A 13491-nucleotide genomic window follows, 5' to 3' on the forward strand; every position below is an offset into this window, starting at 1 on the left:
GCCACGAATTAAATTTTACCGACTTCACCGTTCAACTCGAAATAATTTTACGAACACAACACAACTAGCTATACGCGAAACAGACTGCTTTTATAATACGCTAAATATTTCGGGATATTTTTCACATATACGTACACGTATAATAAACAACCTAAATTAACCACCTCATATCGATGGTTCTGTTCCCTTATTCATGTGATTTTTCTGACGTTAAAAACGCGAAGTCCATTACATATACTATGTACTAACCAGGTCTTTCTAAACATACATGTAGCCAGTGTTGTAAATCTCCCGAGATCTCGTTTTTAGAAGGCAACCGAGACGAGATGTTCATCTTCCGAGATTTCACGGTCAACGAGATCAAACTTAGTCAAAGCCATGATTTCTCGAATTTTCTTGCTAATTTGTAAGATTTTCTTGTAAAATTCGTAATTTCTAAGATTTTTTCGCTCATAGTAAAAACGCATATAAATATACATATATTTATGTTTTTATGTATATTTTTATTAAAAAAACTATAAAGTCAACGTAAGTTAACGTCCGAGATCTCCCCGAGATTATTCCGAGATGCCGAGATCTCCCTAAAAAGTCCAAACGAGATCTCCCCGAGATCCGAATTCTCCAACCTTGCATGTAGCAAGGCGTTCTTAAATCCGTAAATACATAACGCTATATTAAATATGAATACGTAATTCAAAAAACCCCATCGCATCGCGCGAGCTGGTATTTTTCCAGTTACTAGTATATTACTTTAATACAAATAATAATAATAACAATAAGTACAATTATTTAAAAGTAAAAAATATTCCTTTTTCCTCGAGCCTTTCCATAAATTTTACACATGATCAAAGACTAAAAATGACAATATGTCGCTCTGAGTCATGATTTAAACAAAGGTCTATGCGTCGAGTAATAATTATATTATTACGGAGTATTTGACATTTTTTTTCCTTCAACAAATTTAAATTAAAATATTTTGTTTACTAAAATCCACATAAAAGAAGATATAGGAATCACAACTTGTGGCTGTTAGCCATTGAAAAGATGAAGAAGGCATTTCAGTCTCCACCTCTTTGATCTGACTTCCTATCTTTTTTTCACATACTCTCAAATGGCAACTTCGTTCAATCTCCCAACTTTTCAACTTCACAAATCCCATTTTCTTGGTCACACCAATTTCATCCACAAATCATCATCTTTTTTCCCTACACCAAAACAATCATCACATCAAATCATAATCCCACGTGCAAAATTCAATCTTTATGAAATCTTGGGTGGTAGAGGCTTATTAGGCGAAGAAGGCCTTCAAGAAGAACTCAAAAAATCACCACCACCACCACCACAACCACAAGAACAAACTAACACCACCAATGATCAAGAAAATGTTGATGTTACAATAAATTTACCCGAAAATGGATTCGATAAAGAGTTACTAGGCCTAACCGGTGGCTTCCCGGGTGGCGAAAAAGGTCTACAGGATTTCATTGAAAAGAACCCACCTCCTAAAAAGTCACCACCAAAATCATCATCATCAACAACAGCTGGTTTTGATCAGAAGTTGGTTCGTAAACCAAAAGCGCCCGAATTACCATTATTAATGCCTGGAATGATTGCAATAGTTAAGAATCCAAATAGTCCTTATCATATGTATTGTGGGATTGTGCAGAGGATTACTGATGGGAAGGCAGGGGTGTTATTTGAAGGTGGTAATTGGGATAGATTGATTACTTTTAAATTGAATGAGCTCGAACGTCGCGAAAAGGGCCCGCCAATGGTTAGTCCTCGATCGGTTGTGCTTGAAGATCTGGTGGAGAAAAGTACTAATTAGCTTCTTGATCTGTGATCTTTTGTTTATGTAGCATTGGAACTCTGTATGTACAAATAATGTGTGTTTCCATCATGTATAGAGTTTTATATAAACTTATGTTTTTGATAACCAAATAAGATGTAATCCAACTTGCTTGGCCAATATATCAGAATCTTATGTTTTTGGTAACCAAATAAGATGTAAACCAACTTGGCCAATGTTGAGGATCTAATATATTCACGACCCACTAATATATTCATAGACTCACTCGCGACTTGTCAGCGGGTATAAAATTTTATCCTCCTCGTACCCGTGGGTAACGTTTTTTAATATAGCTTTATAGGCCCACTATATTCCTGCGTCGTTAACGTTGTTTTTCTTTTATTATCTTGTTTCCGTGTGTTTACTTTTGATAAATCCATTGTTTTTCTGCGTCGTTAACGTCGTTAAGTATGTCGTTAACCTCGACATACTTGGGAACTAGGGTTTGGGAAGGGCGATTGAATTTTGGGGACTAGGGTTTTATTAAGGGATGACTGAAAAGTGCAGTTGAGATTAACCTGTATACGCTTCATAGTATGTTATATTAGACATGAACACAAAAAGACTAATCTAGCCTCGGTTGGTAAGCATGTGATAAGGACCTAACGAAGATGATGTAACGGATGTTAGAATTGGGGACGAAATTAAAACCGACTCAAAATCATGAAAAAAGAAAACTTTAAGTCTTATGGTGAAATTACTTGTAAACTTAAGGACTATTGGCGTAATTAATTAAGCCGGTTTATATTCACTCTCGGCCGCCTATGTGCCGCACTCTTTCGATAAACCCTAACATATTCCGGCAAGGAGCCCGCATACGCTCCATATTCAATGGATCAAAACGACGCCGTACAGCTCCAATCATCACCAACCTCAAAGCAACAACATTCAAAAAAGAAGCATAAAACTAAAAGAATTCGTGAAGCAGAGGAGAAAATGGAAGTCAAAATTGAAACAGTCAGCTCAATTTCTGATAAATCGTTACCTTTAATCGGATACTTTCTATCTGGATATGATCCGATTAAACGAAAACGGACGGAAGAACCTAGGGTTAGGGTTTTGAAACATGTGAAACGTAGCAATAGGTTACAGCTTGTTGTTAGCCCCAATCAGTCTTCTCATGATAATTTCGTCGGAACTAATCATTCCGGCCAGGCGGCGGCACAGCAGGTGTGTTCTTATGCTCTCGGTGTTTTTGATAAGCAAACTCAAACTTTGAAGATTGTTCAAATTGAAGCTAACAAGGTATTGTAATTCATAATTTGCATAGTTTTATAGTATTATAGATAGATTATAGATGTGTATACACATATAGATATACTTGTATTTATGATTAATGTGAATGTGAATATATTTTTGAGTGTATAAATAAATGTATATGTTTAGGTGTTTTCTGTATCTATAAAAACTGTTTATGAATAATTTGGAAATTATTTTTTGTATGAATAGATATTTAGAATGGAACCAAGGTTTGGAGATGAAGATAATGTTATAGATGAAACTTCGAAAGTCGAAGCGACAGTGGAAGATATGCAGTTGAAATATAACTTCTCAACTAAGAAGTCTGAACGAACGGTATGCAATTTTGTTATGATCGAATATCACCTTTTAAACTCAATGCCAAACGCCCCCTTTAATGTTACCTTTGTTTATTTGTGTAATCATTTAAACCACACAATATTATTGACAATATTGTGATGTTTAATTATTATTTTTTATTTGGTTTATGGTACCATAGGCCAAGAGAAAAAAGGCTGAACGTGCATACCGTGATCCTGAAGCTCGGGAAGATTTGAATAACAAGATGCGTGATGTAATGTTTAACGAAGAAGCTCTAAAAACCAGTTTAGAAACTATTAGTACTGCTTGTAACATTCCACCTCATGACATGTCAGCAACCACTCTTTGTTTGTAACAGAACTTACAAGTTTGAGGTGGAGCTAAGGTATAGAATATTTATTTATACTTATGTTATAAAATATCACATGAGTTTTTTGTAGAGGTGACAAAGTGGGTTGGGTAAAGTGTCAAATGGGTAATTGATTACTACTTGTTATTAGGCTGGGTTGACCACAAACACTTTTTGCCAGCCCATTTACCCTATTTTTTATAAGCTAATATGAACTTACGTGATGTACGCTTAAGCACCATGTTTTCTTTTATATACCACTAAATTAAGCTAGAGGTCACAAAATGAGTAACTTGGGTGGTTGTGGTTAAATTATAGTGATTAATTTATGTTCGTGACAGAATGTGTTTAGTTGATCAGAAAGACTCTTTTTTTGGAATGTTCAACAGTTCTATATATAATTAGCATGTCGAATATGATTTCAAAAGATAATTGTAGTAAAATGATTTCGTAGGCATTGTGCGTTAGGAATACAAATTTAGTCTATTTCCAACCCATTCTCTTGATGCTACTTAGTTTTTTTGAACATACTTATACATGGCAATTAAGACCCATACACCAAAAACTGGGTCCGTTGGGTCAACTATTTGGTCAACCATTTGGGTGCATAGGGTCTCGAAAAAACAAAGGGGTCCAATGTGGACCCATCTTTAGTCCATTAATATAGAAGGTCCATCTAGACCCGTTGAAACCCATTTCAATGTGAAAAAGTTAAAAAATAAGAAACTTAAATAAAATTAATATTTAAAATTTGTTTATAGAAGTAATAAAAAAATATAAAAAAGAAAAAATGGGAAAAATTTTATTTTATTTTATTTAAAAATCATTTTTTCAAGAAAAAATGAGTCTTGACCCGACCCAACCCGTTTGGACCTGATCCGTTCTGCTCGTTTGAATTTTCAGACCTGTTCAACCAATGTCTTGTTTTGACCCAAACACATTTGGGTCTCGACCAATGATCAAGAAAATGATGATGTTTCAATAAATGTACCCGAAAATGGATTCAATAAAGAGTTACTAGGCTTAACCGGTGGCTTCCCGGGTGGCGAAAAGGGTCTAAAAGAGTTCATTGAAAAGAACCCACCTCCTAAGAAGTCACCACCAAAATCATCATCAACAACAACAGCTGGTTTTGATCAGAAGTTGGTTCGTAAACCAAAAGCGCCCGAATTACCATTATTAATGACTGGAATGATTACAATTGTTAAGAATCCAAATAGTCCTTATCATATGTACTGTGGGATTGTGCAGAGGATTACTGATGGGAAGGCAGGGGTGTTATTTGAAGGTGGGAATTGGGATAGATTGATTACTTTCAAATTGAATGAGCTCGAACGTCGCGAAAAGGGACCGCCAATGGTTAGTCCTCGATCGGTTGTACTTGAAGATTTGGTGGAGAAAAGTACTTGGCTTTTTTATCTGTGATCTTTTGTTGATGTAGCATTGGAACTTTGTATGTACAAATAATGTGTTTCATCATGTATAGAGTTTTATATGAACTTACGTTTTTTATAACCAAATAAGATGTAATCCAACTTGAACAATGTTGCGGATCTAATATATCCATGACCATAGCGACTCACCAAGTATAGAATTTTATCCTACTCGTACCTGCAGGTAAAGTTTTTAAATATAACATTATAGCTACGCTATATTCATGTATCGTTTACGTTTTCTTGCATTTATTATGTTGTTTCGTGTGTTTACTTCTGTTAAGTCCGTTTATTAGTCGGTGATAGACTGATAGCTAGTGTTATCATGTCTTGTTTGTTTGAGGCTCACAAATTTCTGACACAAAATAAGTCATTAGCAACAAAAAGAGTAGCACTTTAATTTTTTAAATTGTAGTATAGTTTCCCGTTTCACATGTGCTTCGCGTGCTATTCAGTGGCGATACTACTTGGGGGCAGGGGCGCCCTCCCCGAGTGGATTTTTTTTTTAGTGTAAAATTTTGGGTGTTTCGACTTTACTCCCAGTGGATTTTTTCCCCTTAAAACCTACATATTTTGCCCAAAAACCTTCTAATTTTGCTCAAAACCTTTAACTTTTGCCTAAAAACCTTCATAATTTGCCTAAAAACCTAATTTTTCCCCCCCAAACCTCCATATTTTGTTCAAAAAAATTGCTACGGTTTTAATTTTTTTTTTTCTCCCGGTGAAAAAAATCGTAGTTCCGCCACCGGTGCTATTCGTGTTTTGCTCTCCTTAATTAAAATTTTTAGCTGTGCCCCTGCCTCCAACTGGGATGAAATTTTAATTAGATCCCACCAACTCAAAATAAACCCTTGTTATTTGACCCCTTTGAGTTAAAACTCAAACCGAAACTAACGCAATAAACTTTATGTGTGACTAATTTATACCTTTAGTCCCTTATACTAAACTAGAAATGGGTCTGTTGCGCGCTTCGCTGCGCTGTTTTTTTTGGTGCATCCAGAATAGTTACTTCTTACATTGCAGCTTTCATACATTATTCGGTTTATACAATAGTTGCAGTTGTTCCTTACATGAGTTGTAGCAGCTGGGTAATCCTACAAAAGTTGTTCCTTACAAAATATAGCTACATAATTATCACGTTTTGCCTATATAGTTCATTAAAAAAGCCGAGTAGTCCTACACAAGAGATTGATGCATCTTGTTTCTCTTTGATGTGCCTACAGTTTATAACAAAAGGTGTCTAGTATTAGACAAAAGATGTCTAACAAAGAGGTTGATAGATACGTTATAGGCGTTATAAATGGTTCTCAATGTCATGTCATAGGCAGTACAATATTTATAGTATATAGTTTATTTACCTGAGATCGATAAGGTTGATTATCCTCTTGGTCTTGTTCCCGGCGGGTTTGATCAAACTAACGCTCTGGATGCATCCTATGTAAAATGTGATTATTTCTGTTGGAGTATTTTTTTTGTAAGGAAATTGATGTTTGTTATTGTTAAGATGATGTACCTTGTGTTAAATCCATCTGTACGCCCATCTCCACAACACGTGATAACGTGAACGATTGTCGTTAGATTACGCTTTAACCCGCTCATCAAACCAAAATGTAGCAAGATAGTGACCACATACACGGTCACAATCACCCAGATCACGATATAACTTTGTGACTCCTACAATGGATTAATAAATTAATAAACAATATATAAAACACAAAAAGAAACACCATTCATTACACTAAAAACGACAGTGCAATATACATGCTGCCTAATCTATAACAGTTTTATAAAACAAAAAATGTAAAAAAAGAACATACCATCAACATCAAGAACTTTGAGCATCTGATCAATGTACCAAATTTTGTCCGGCGAAAGCCTAAAAACACCAAAGAAGAAATTTTAGTGCATAGATGATGAGCTGAAATGATAAAGCCTGTTAAAGGTTTTACATAAATAACACAGGTATGAAAAGAAACGATGAACTTACTTTTCCACCATTGAGCATATTTTTGCAGTAAGATCTCCCTGAAAGTCTTGATCACTTACTTGCAGATAATCGATTAACTCAGTGGTCAAAGGTTTCACGTTGTTCTCATTCACCAGAAGGTATACAAGTTCATGAGCTCTTTAATGAATTGAAGCATCTGAATCCTAAATAATAAAGGAACCCCATATGAAAATTGGGCGTAATATTAGATCTGGTCTTGCAAAATTTCCGACCCAATCCATGGAAAAGTACATTTGGTAAGTACAAACACATACAGCCGAATAATATTTTTATTGCTGAGAATCGAGGAATGACTATCAACAATTAAGAAAGAAGACATCAATAAGAAAACATGTAGCCAACTTAATGTAAACTTTAAACCGTTATATCTCCAAAAAAGCCAACGAAAGTCCTTGTAATCCAAAAACCCGATTCAGTAAAACCTAACAGACAAAAGGAACATAATTTACTAACAATATTTTACTTCCCAAACAACGTTTGTGACCTGAGGCACCAAACAACAAATGAATCAATAGGAGCCAATGCTGTAATTCTGCACAAATGCTGTAATTTATTAGTCAATACTCAGTTGTTAATTTTGCACAAATAAGGCAGTTTATTTCCCAAAAAGCACGACCAAATGTTGGACATTATTAGTCAATACTCAGTTAATTCCAATTCAACATAAATTAACTAACAAATTAATCATCTTTCAACTTTAGTATAGAAATTAGCACATCAAAGAAAAACAAACATACGAATTCCAGTTGATAAATAATACGAAAAAAAAAAATCTTCAAACCGTGTAAATAATAAGTAATTAGTTCATCTAAACCTAGAAATCGCGTTTAAGAAACAAATTAGCACCAAAGAATAAACGAATCGAAAGCAGCCATAGCGACTACATGCACCAGATGCTGTTGGAACAGGCCCTTAATTCACTCTCTAATAATATGAAATGAATTACAGGAAGAAAATGAAAAACAAAAGTAACACATAAACTTGGAACAATTTTCTCTGTATATTGCTCAACGTAAAATGGAAAGTACAATAATCTTTAAATACTACCTTGTATCATTCATGAGCTATAATATAAGAATAGGAAACATATTTAAGATAAATGAAAGCTCATATCAAAACATAAATTAGCTTTGGACTTATAATTTGGTTTGACTAAGTGATACAAAAAGTGATATGTAGGGTACCATTTATAATCATACTTCACACTTTGTTTTGCAAATCATTTATAATTTATAATTCAAAAACACAACACATAAACGGGTTGAGATTAAACAAAATTATATACCAGATTACTTTTAGTATGACTGATTTGAGGATTCATCGGTGGTAGTGGCGTCGCCTAATATAGCCGCATCAAAGACATAATCCACCGTGAATAACATTCGGGGTATTTCACTTTTGAAGAGAGAGTGAGAGGGGAAAGAGGACGATTGATTTGAGGACTGTTTTTTGTTACTGTACTGAAAGCAAAAAACATAAACGCGGGGCCTAAATTGGAACGACAATTTCTCATCACCAAATTAAAACATAAAACGACATTACAGGCCTTTTGTTGTTATATAGATGTATAATAATATGATATGATATATATAATTATAGTTTTATGAGCCCGTGCGTTGCACGGTAGTTATATAAATTAATAACTCGTATTCGATAATGTTAATATTGATTTATTAATAATATTTGTATCGAAAGCATTAATATTAATTACTAACGTGAGCTCGTGCATGATAGGTTGGTATTATAACTTAGTATTCGATAACGTTAGTATTGATATTTATCAAAAGTATGATACAATTACAATGAAAAAATGTTTATTATTAATAACATTTGTATCAAAAATATTAGTATTGAATAATAACACATATATTATGAGCTCGTTTATGTGGCAGATTGATTATTTAAAATTATAAATATAGTAGTCCTAAATTGTTAAATATTAAATTTAGTGAATAATAATTAAAATTTGAAGTCATATCATATTAATATTAAATGATAAGATATCAGTCTTTATTTTTTTTTAATAATAATTAATATAAGCTCAATGTAGAGATCTCTAGTACTCCGTAGTATTATTTTATTCATAAAACACTTGTATTTATATATATAACCAATAGATTTTAAATAGTTAAAAATATTCATATAATTATTTTTCTACGCTTAACATATGGTTGTTGCATGTGTTTTATAGCTAATATAGAACCAAAGAATATATAGTTTATATTTCATATTTAATAATAATAATAATAATAATAATGTTTTGATTATCCATATTATATTGTGGGTAGGATTTAAAAATTCTATTACAAACGTAATATTGTATTCAATAGAATATTATATAGATTACATATCTTTAATTAAAGGAGTTATTTTAGGAAGTTATTATTATTTAATCCAGTTTAATTAAGAAAACGACACGTAGGATTATTTAAATAAGTTTAATTGAGAAATTGACACGTGTGCAAATTTAATTCAGATTAATTGAGAAATTGACACGTATGATTATTGGTACGCGCTTTATAATATTGTATAGATAGATAGATAGATAGATAGATAGATAGATATAATATATATATATATATATATATATATATATATATATATATATATATATATATATATATATCCAATGTAGCATAATATATTTTTCTCACAAATTGTTCAAAATATACAGTCACATTCTAAACTTTTTATTTTAGTGTGTTTTTCTTTCTCGCCCAACTAAAAAAATCCAAATAAATGATTTTTTTTCTTTTATAATCCTTTTTTACCCAACTTGAGAAATATATATAAGTTATTTTTTATTTATTTTTTCTATCATGTTTGCTCATTTTCTTTTCCATATCCCAATATTTTTTTAGTAGGAAAAAAAAAACTCAAGAATACTATTAGGAAATAATATATACGGCTGTTGTATATTGTTATTATTTAGCAAATTTATTTTTTGCTAACTATGAAGAAGTCACCACTTTATCTACTCCACATATTCATGAGCAGCCTTCTGAGCAACCTTCTGTTCAAAGAAAATGTGTGGATCCAATAATTAACACTCCATGCCATCTTTGTCCTTCATCATCTACGGAGCATCATATAGTTCATGAAACACCTTCAAGTACTGATGCAACTCCATCTCTGGAGCCCTCTTTGTCTCCTGTACAAAGCTCTGCTCCAGCTTCCACCAGCATCACCTCGAGTCACCCTATGATTACTCGATCCAAAGCAGGAATTTTCAAGCCCAAACATGTCGCTGATCTCTCTCATCTCAGTAACAATGGTCTTCTAAGTGCTCTTTTTGCTACTCAAGAACCTAAAGGTTTCAAATCTGCTGCTAAAGACCCGTCACGGCTTCGTGCTATGCATGAAGAAATGAGTGCACTCCAACGAAACCATACTTGGGATCTTGTTCCGCGCCCTGCAAACTCTAATGTTGTTGGCTCCAAATGGGTGTTTCGTACAAAATATCATTCTGATGGTTCTATTAATCGACATAAGGCTCGTCTTGTTGCGCAAGGTTTTACTCAGATTCCGGGAATGGACTACTCATTCACCTTCAGTCCAGTCGTTAAAGCATCTACAGTTCGTATCATTCTATCCCTTGCAACACTTAATAAATGGCCTTTGCGTCAACTGGACGTCAAAAATGCGTTTCTTAACGGGCATTTAACTAAAACCGTGTTCATGGAGCAACCTTTTCATTGATTCGAAATTTCCCAACCATGTTTGCAAATTAAATAAGGCTCTCTATGGTCTCAAACAAGCACCTCGTGCTTGGTTTCAACGCCTTAGTGGTTTTCTCATTCAACTTGAGTTTTCTTGTAGCCGAGCGGATCCTTCTTTATTTGTGTTTAAATGTGACTCCCGTATTCTTTATCTTTTAGTCTACGTAGATGACATTATTATCACTGGTAATCATGATAATACTATTCGTACATTCATCTCCCGGCTTCACAAAGAATTCTCCATTACTGATCTTGGCCTTTTAAACTATTTTCTTGGCTTGAAAGTCACCTACACCAAATCTGGTTTATTTCTTAGTCAAGCAAAATATGCCCATGGCATTCTTGTCCGGGCTGGCTTACTTGATGCGAAACCTGCAGCCACCCCACTCGCTACCGCTGAGTGCTTTACCTCTTCTGGTTCTCCTTTTCCGGATACTACATTATATCGATCTTTAGTTGGTGCACTTCAATATCTTACCATTACTAGACCGGATTTGTCTTATGCAGTAAATCAAGTAAGTCAATTCCTTCACGCACCAACTCTTGACCACTATCAGGCTGTTAAGAGAATTATTTGGTATGTTAAAGGCACTCTCTCTTTCGGGCTATCCTTTTACCATTCACCAACACCTTCGCTTGTTGGATATTCGGATGCTGATTGGGCTCGATGTATTGAAACTCGGCGCTCTACATATGGTTACTCGATCTTTCTTGGTGGTAACCTAGTTTCTTGGAGTGCAAAGAAGCAACCCACTGTTTCGCGTTCGAGTTGTGAATCCGAATATCGTGCGCTCGCTAATACTGCAGCTGAGATTGTTTAGGTTACGTATCTTCTTCGTGAACTACACATTTTAACTCCTGACCGGCCTACAATCCTCTGTGACAACAAGAGTGCGTTGTTTATGAGCCAAAATCCAATTGCCCATAAACGCACAAAGCATATCGATATAGATTATCACTTTGTTCGTGAGCTTGTTTCTTCTGGTCAGCTTTACACCAAGTTCGTCCCAACTACACTACAGCTCGCAGATATCTTTACTAAAAGTCTACCTAGACCGCTATTTGAAAAATTTCGTACCAAGCTTCGAGTTGGTCTACCACCTCTTAGCTTGAAGGGGGATATTAGGAAATAATATATACGGCTGTTGTATATTGTTATTATTAGAATTAGAATAGATATGTGTATATTCCTTTAATTTAGGAGATTGATCATAAATCTCTCCTTGTAATTCTCCTGTACTCGGTTATATATATTGCAATACAAATCTCTCACAAATCAAGGTGAGATTATTGAATCTTTACAAATACAACATAAGTGACCATCTAAAGTTAGATACTTAGATATCATTTTTTGAACAGCTAAGAAATTTTATTAAAAACTAACAAGCGGCTAGAGCATTACAAATAGTAAGGGGTTCTGTAACTAGATATTCCAATTGAGATTAACTTTCTTATAACGAAATGAAAGCCACTTGAAAGAAGATAAAACAAACTTTGAAGGATCGAAGATGCTTTCGTTTTTAAATTTCCATATCGTCCATATAGTAGCATAGCAAACTACTTCCAAGATGATTGTTTTCGTGGGCTGATTAAAATTTAAAAGTCGTCATAATCCATTGCCATAGATCATCAACCGATTGTCAAATGGATTATGGGAAGAACCATATCATCAACTGATTGCCAATGTGACATAGATATCATTAGGTGTTAAAAAGAGCTTCATTGTGCAAATATTAATTTTTGGAGTAACCTTATAATCACACCACCCATGTAATCGGAAAAAAAAAATTAAATACTTCCTCCGTCCCAAATTAATTGTCTCCAGACAAAAATCACACAGTTTAAGAAAAAATGAGTGTCACATGTACCTTTTCTTTACCTTACAGTTTTACCCTCAATCAATTAATTAGAAAACCCTTTTACTTTTGTAATTTAATTAATTGGTTAGGGACAATATTGTAAGCTTGACCAAATTTACTTTCCATATTTGATAGTGGACAATTAATCTGGGACATCTCGAAATGGAATAGTGGACGATTAATGTGGGACGAATGGAGTATAAAGTTAGATATTGTTAGGTCTTAGAAAAATCGACCCCTGTTTGGCTGTTTCCTAAAAGAGAATAAAATATTGTGACTTCTTCATCAAGTCTGAGAGGATAAATATTTTGGAGTATATTTATATATTATTATTATTATTACAATTACAATATTACGTGTAATTAAAATCCAAGCTCATCGTTCTATATACTGTACTTTTTGTGAAACACACAAATGGTATACATGCTGAGTGTCACAAAAAGGGCAAAACCTTTTGTTCAACAACTAAAACTACGACCAGTTATTCCCTCAATTTCTTTCATCAATGGCGATAATCGTGAACATCTACTGCATTCGAATGACAAATCTTCCAGTTTTCTCCAACGTCGATCGTATGGCGTTTACACTAATAATCATAATAACAACACTTCTTTAGGGTTAGGGTTAGGGTTTAGTGGTGGTACGGTGAATTTTTGCGATCTGAGATGGTCTGCGTATCGTTGTTGTCACGTACCAATGTCAGCTGGTGGATTT

General features: G+C 33.9%; 4 protein-coding genes across 4 annotated transcripts; all 4 read left to right on the plus strand.

Annotated features, from left to right (window-relative positions):
• Window positions 1-1016: 1016 nt before the first annotated feature.
• On the plus strand, window positions 1017-2050 carry LOC139847301 (NAD(P)H-quinone oxidoreductase subunit S, chloroplastic-like). The gene has a single exon (XM_071836976.1). The coding sequence runs from the start codon at window positions 1112-1114 to the stop codon at window positions 1826-1828; it is 717 nt and encodes a 238-aa protein (XP_071693077.1). The 5' UTR covers window positions 1017-1111; the 3' UTR covers window positions 1829-2050.
• A 538-nt stretch (window positions 2051-2588) lies between these two features.
• LOC139847911 (uncharacterized) lies at window positions 2589-5215 on the plus strand. The gene is made up of 5 exons (XM_071837641.1): window positions 2589-3094; window positions 3299-3424; window positions 3588-3794; window positions 5010-5030; window positions 5099-5215. The coding sequence occupies exons 1-3, from the start codon at window positions 2681-2683 to the stop codon at window positions 3762-3764; spliced, it is 717 nt and encodes a 238-aa protein (XP_071693742.1). The 5' UTR covers window positions 2589-2680; the 3' UTR covers window positions 3765-3794; window positions 5010-5030; window positions 5099-5215.
• On the plus strand, window positions 4296-5183 carry LOC139850116 (NAD(P)H-quinone oxidoreductase subunit S, chloroplastic-like). The gene is made up of 2 exons (XM_071839706.1): window positions 4296-4389; window positions 4723-5183. Exons 1-2 carry the CDS (start codon window positions 4296-4298, stop codon window positions 5181-5183), a joined length of 555 nt encoding a protein of 184 aa, XP_071695807.1.
• Window positions 5216-8216: 3001 nt separating the features above from the next.
• LOC139850117 (uncharacterized mitochondrial protein AtMg00810-like) lies at window positions 8217-11739 on the plus strand. Its single transcript, XM_071839707.1, has 3 exons — window positions 8217-8223; window positions 10159-10710; window positions 11078-11739. The coding sequence occupies exons 1-3, from the start codon at window positions 8217-8219 to the stop codon at window positions 11737-11739; spliced, it is 1221 nt and encodes a 406-aa protein (XP_071695808.1).
• The last annotated feature ends 1752 nt before the right edge of the window (window positions 11740-13491 follow it).

The sequence above is a fragment of the Rutidosis leptorrhynchoides genome, chromosome 5, assembly GCF_046630445.1.
Source record: "Rutidosis leptorrhynchoides isolate AG116_Rl617_1_P2 chromosome 5, CSIRO_AGI_Rlap_v1, whole genome shotgun sequence".
In the NCBI taxonomy this organism is placed as follows: domain Eukaryota; kingdom Viridiplantae; phylum Streptophyta; class Magnoliopsida; order Asterales; family Asteraceae; genus Rutidosis; species Rutidosis leptorrhynchoides.

What these genes read in the sequence shown, in the direction of transcription:
- LOC139847301 (XM_071836976.1), top strand. Translation starts at nt 1,112, where the DNA reads ATGGCAACTTCGTTCAATCTCCCAACTTTTCAACTTCACAAATCCCAT.
- LOC139847911 (XM_071837641.1), top strand. Translation starts at nt 2,681, where the DNA reads ATGGATCAAAACGACGCCGTACAGCTCCAATCATCACCAACCTCAAAG. An exon ending in TTCAAATTGAAGCTAACAAG is followed by an intron (nt 3,095 to 3,298) that starts GTATTGTAATTC and finishes TTGTATGAATAG; the next exon opens with ATATTTAGAATGGAACCAAG. An exon ending in CTAAGAAGTCTGAACGAACG is followed by an intron (nt 3,425 to 3,587) that starts GTATGCAATTTT and finishes ATGGTACCATAG; the next exon opens with GCCAAGAGAAAAAAGGCTGA.
- LOC139850116 (XM_071839706.1), top strand. Translation starts at nt 4,296, where the DNA reads ATGGCAATTAAGACCCATACACCAAAAACTGGGTCCGTTGGGTCAACT. An exon ending in GGTCTCGAAAAAACAAAGGG is followed by an intron (nt 4,390 to 4,722) that starts GTCCAATGTGGA and finishes CCAATGATCAAG; the next exon opens with AAAATGATGATGTTTCAATA.
- LOC139850117 (XM_071839707.1), top strand. An exon ending in GGCTCGTCTTGTTGCGCAAG is followed by an intron (nt 10,711 to 11,077) that starts GTTTTACTCAGA and finishes TTTATCTTTTAG; the next exon opens with TCTACGTAGATGACATTATT.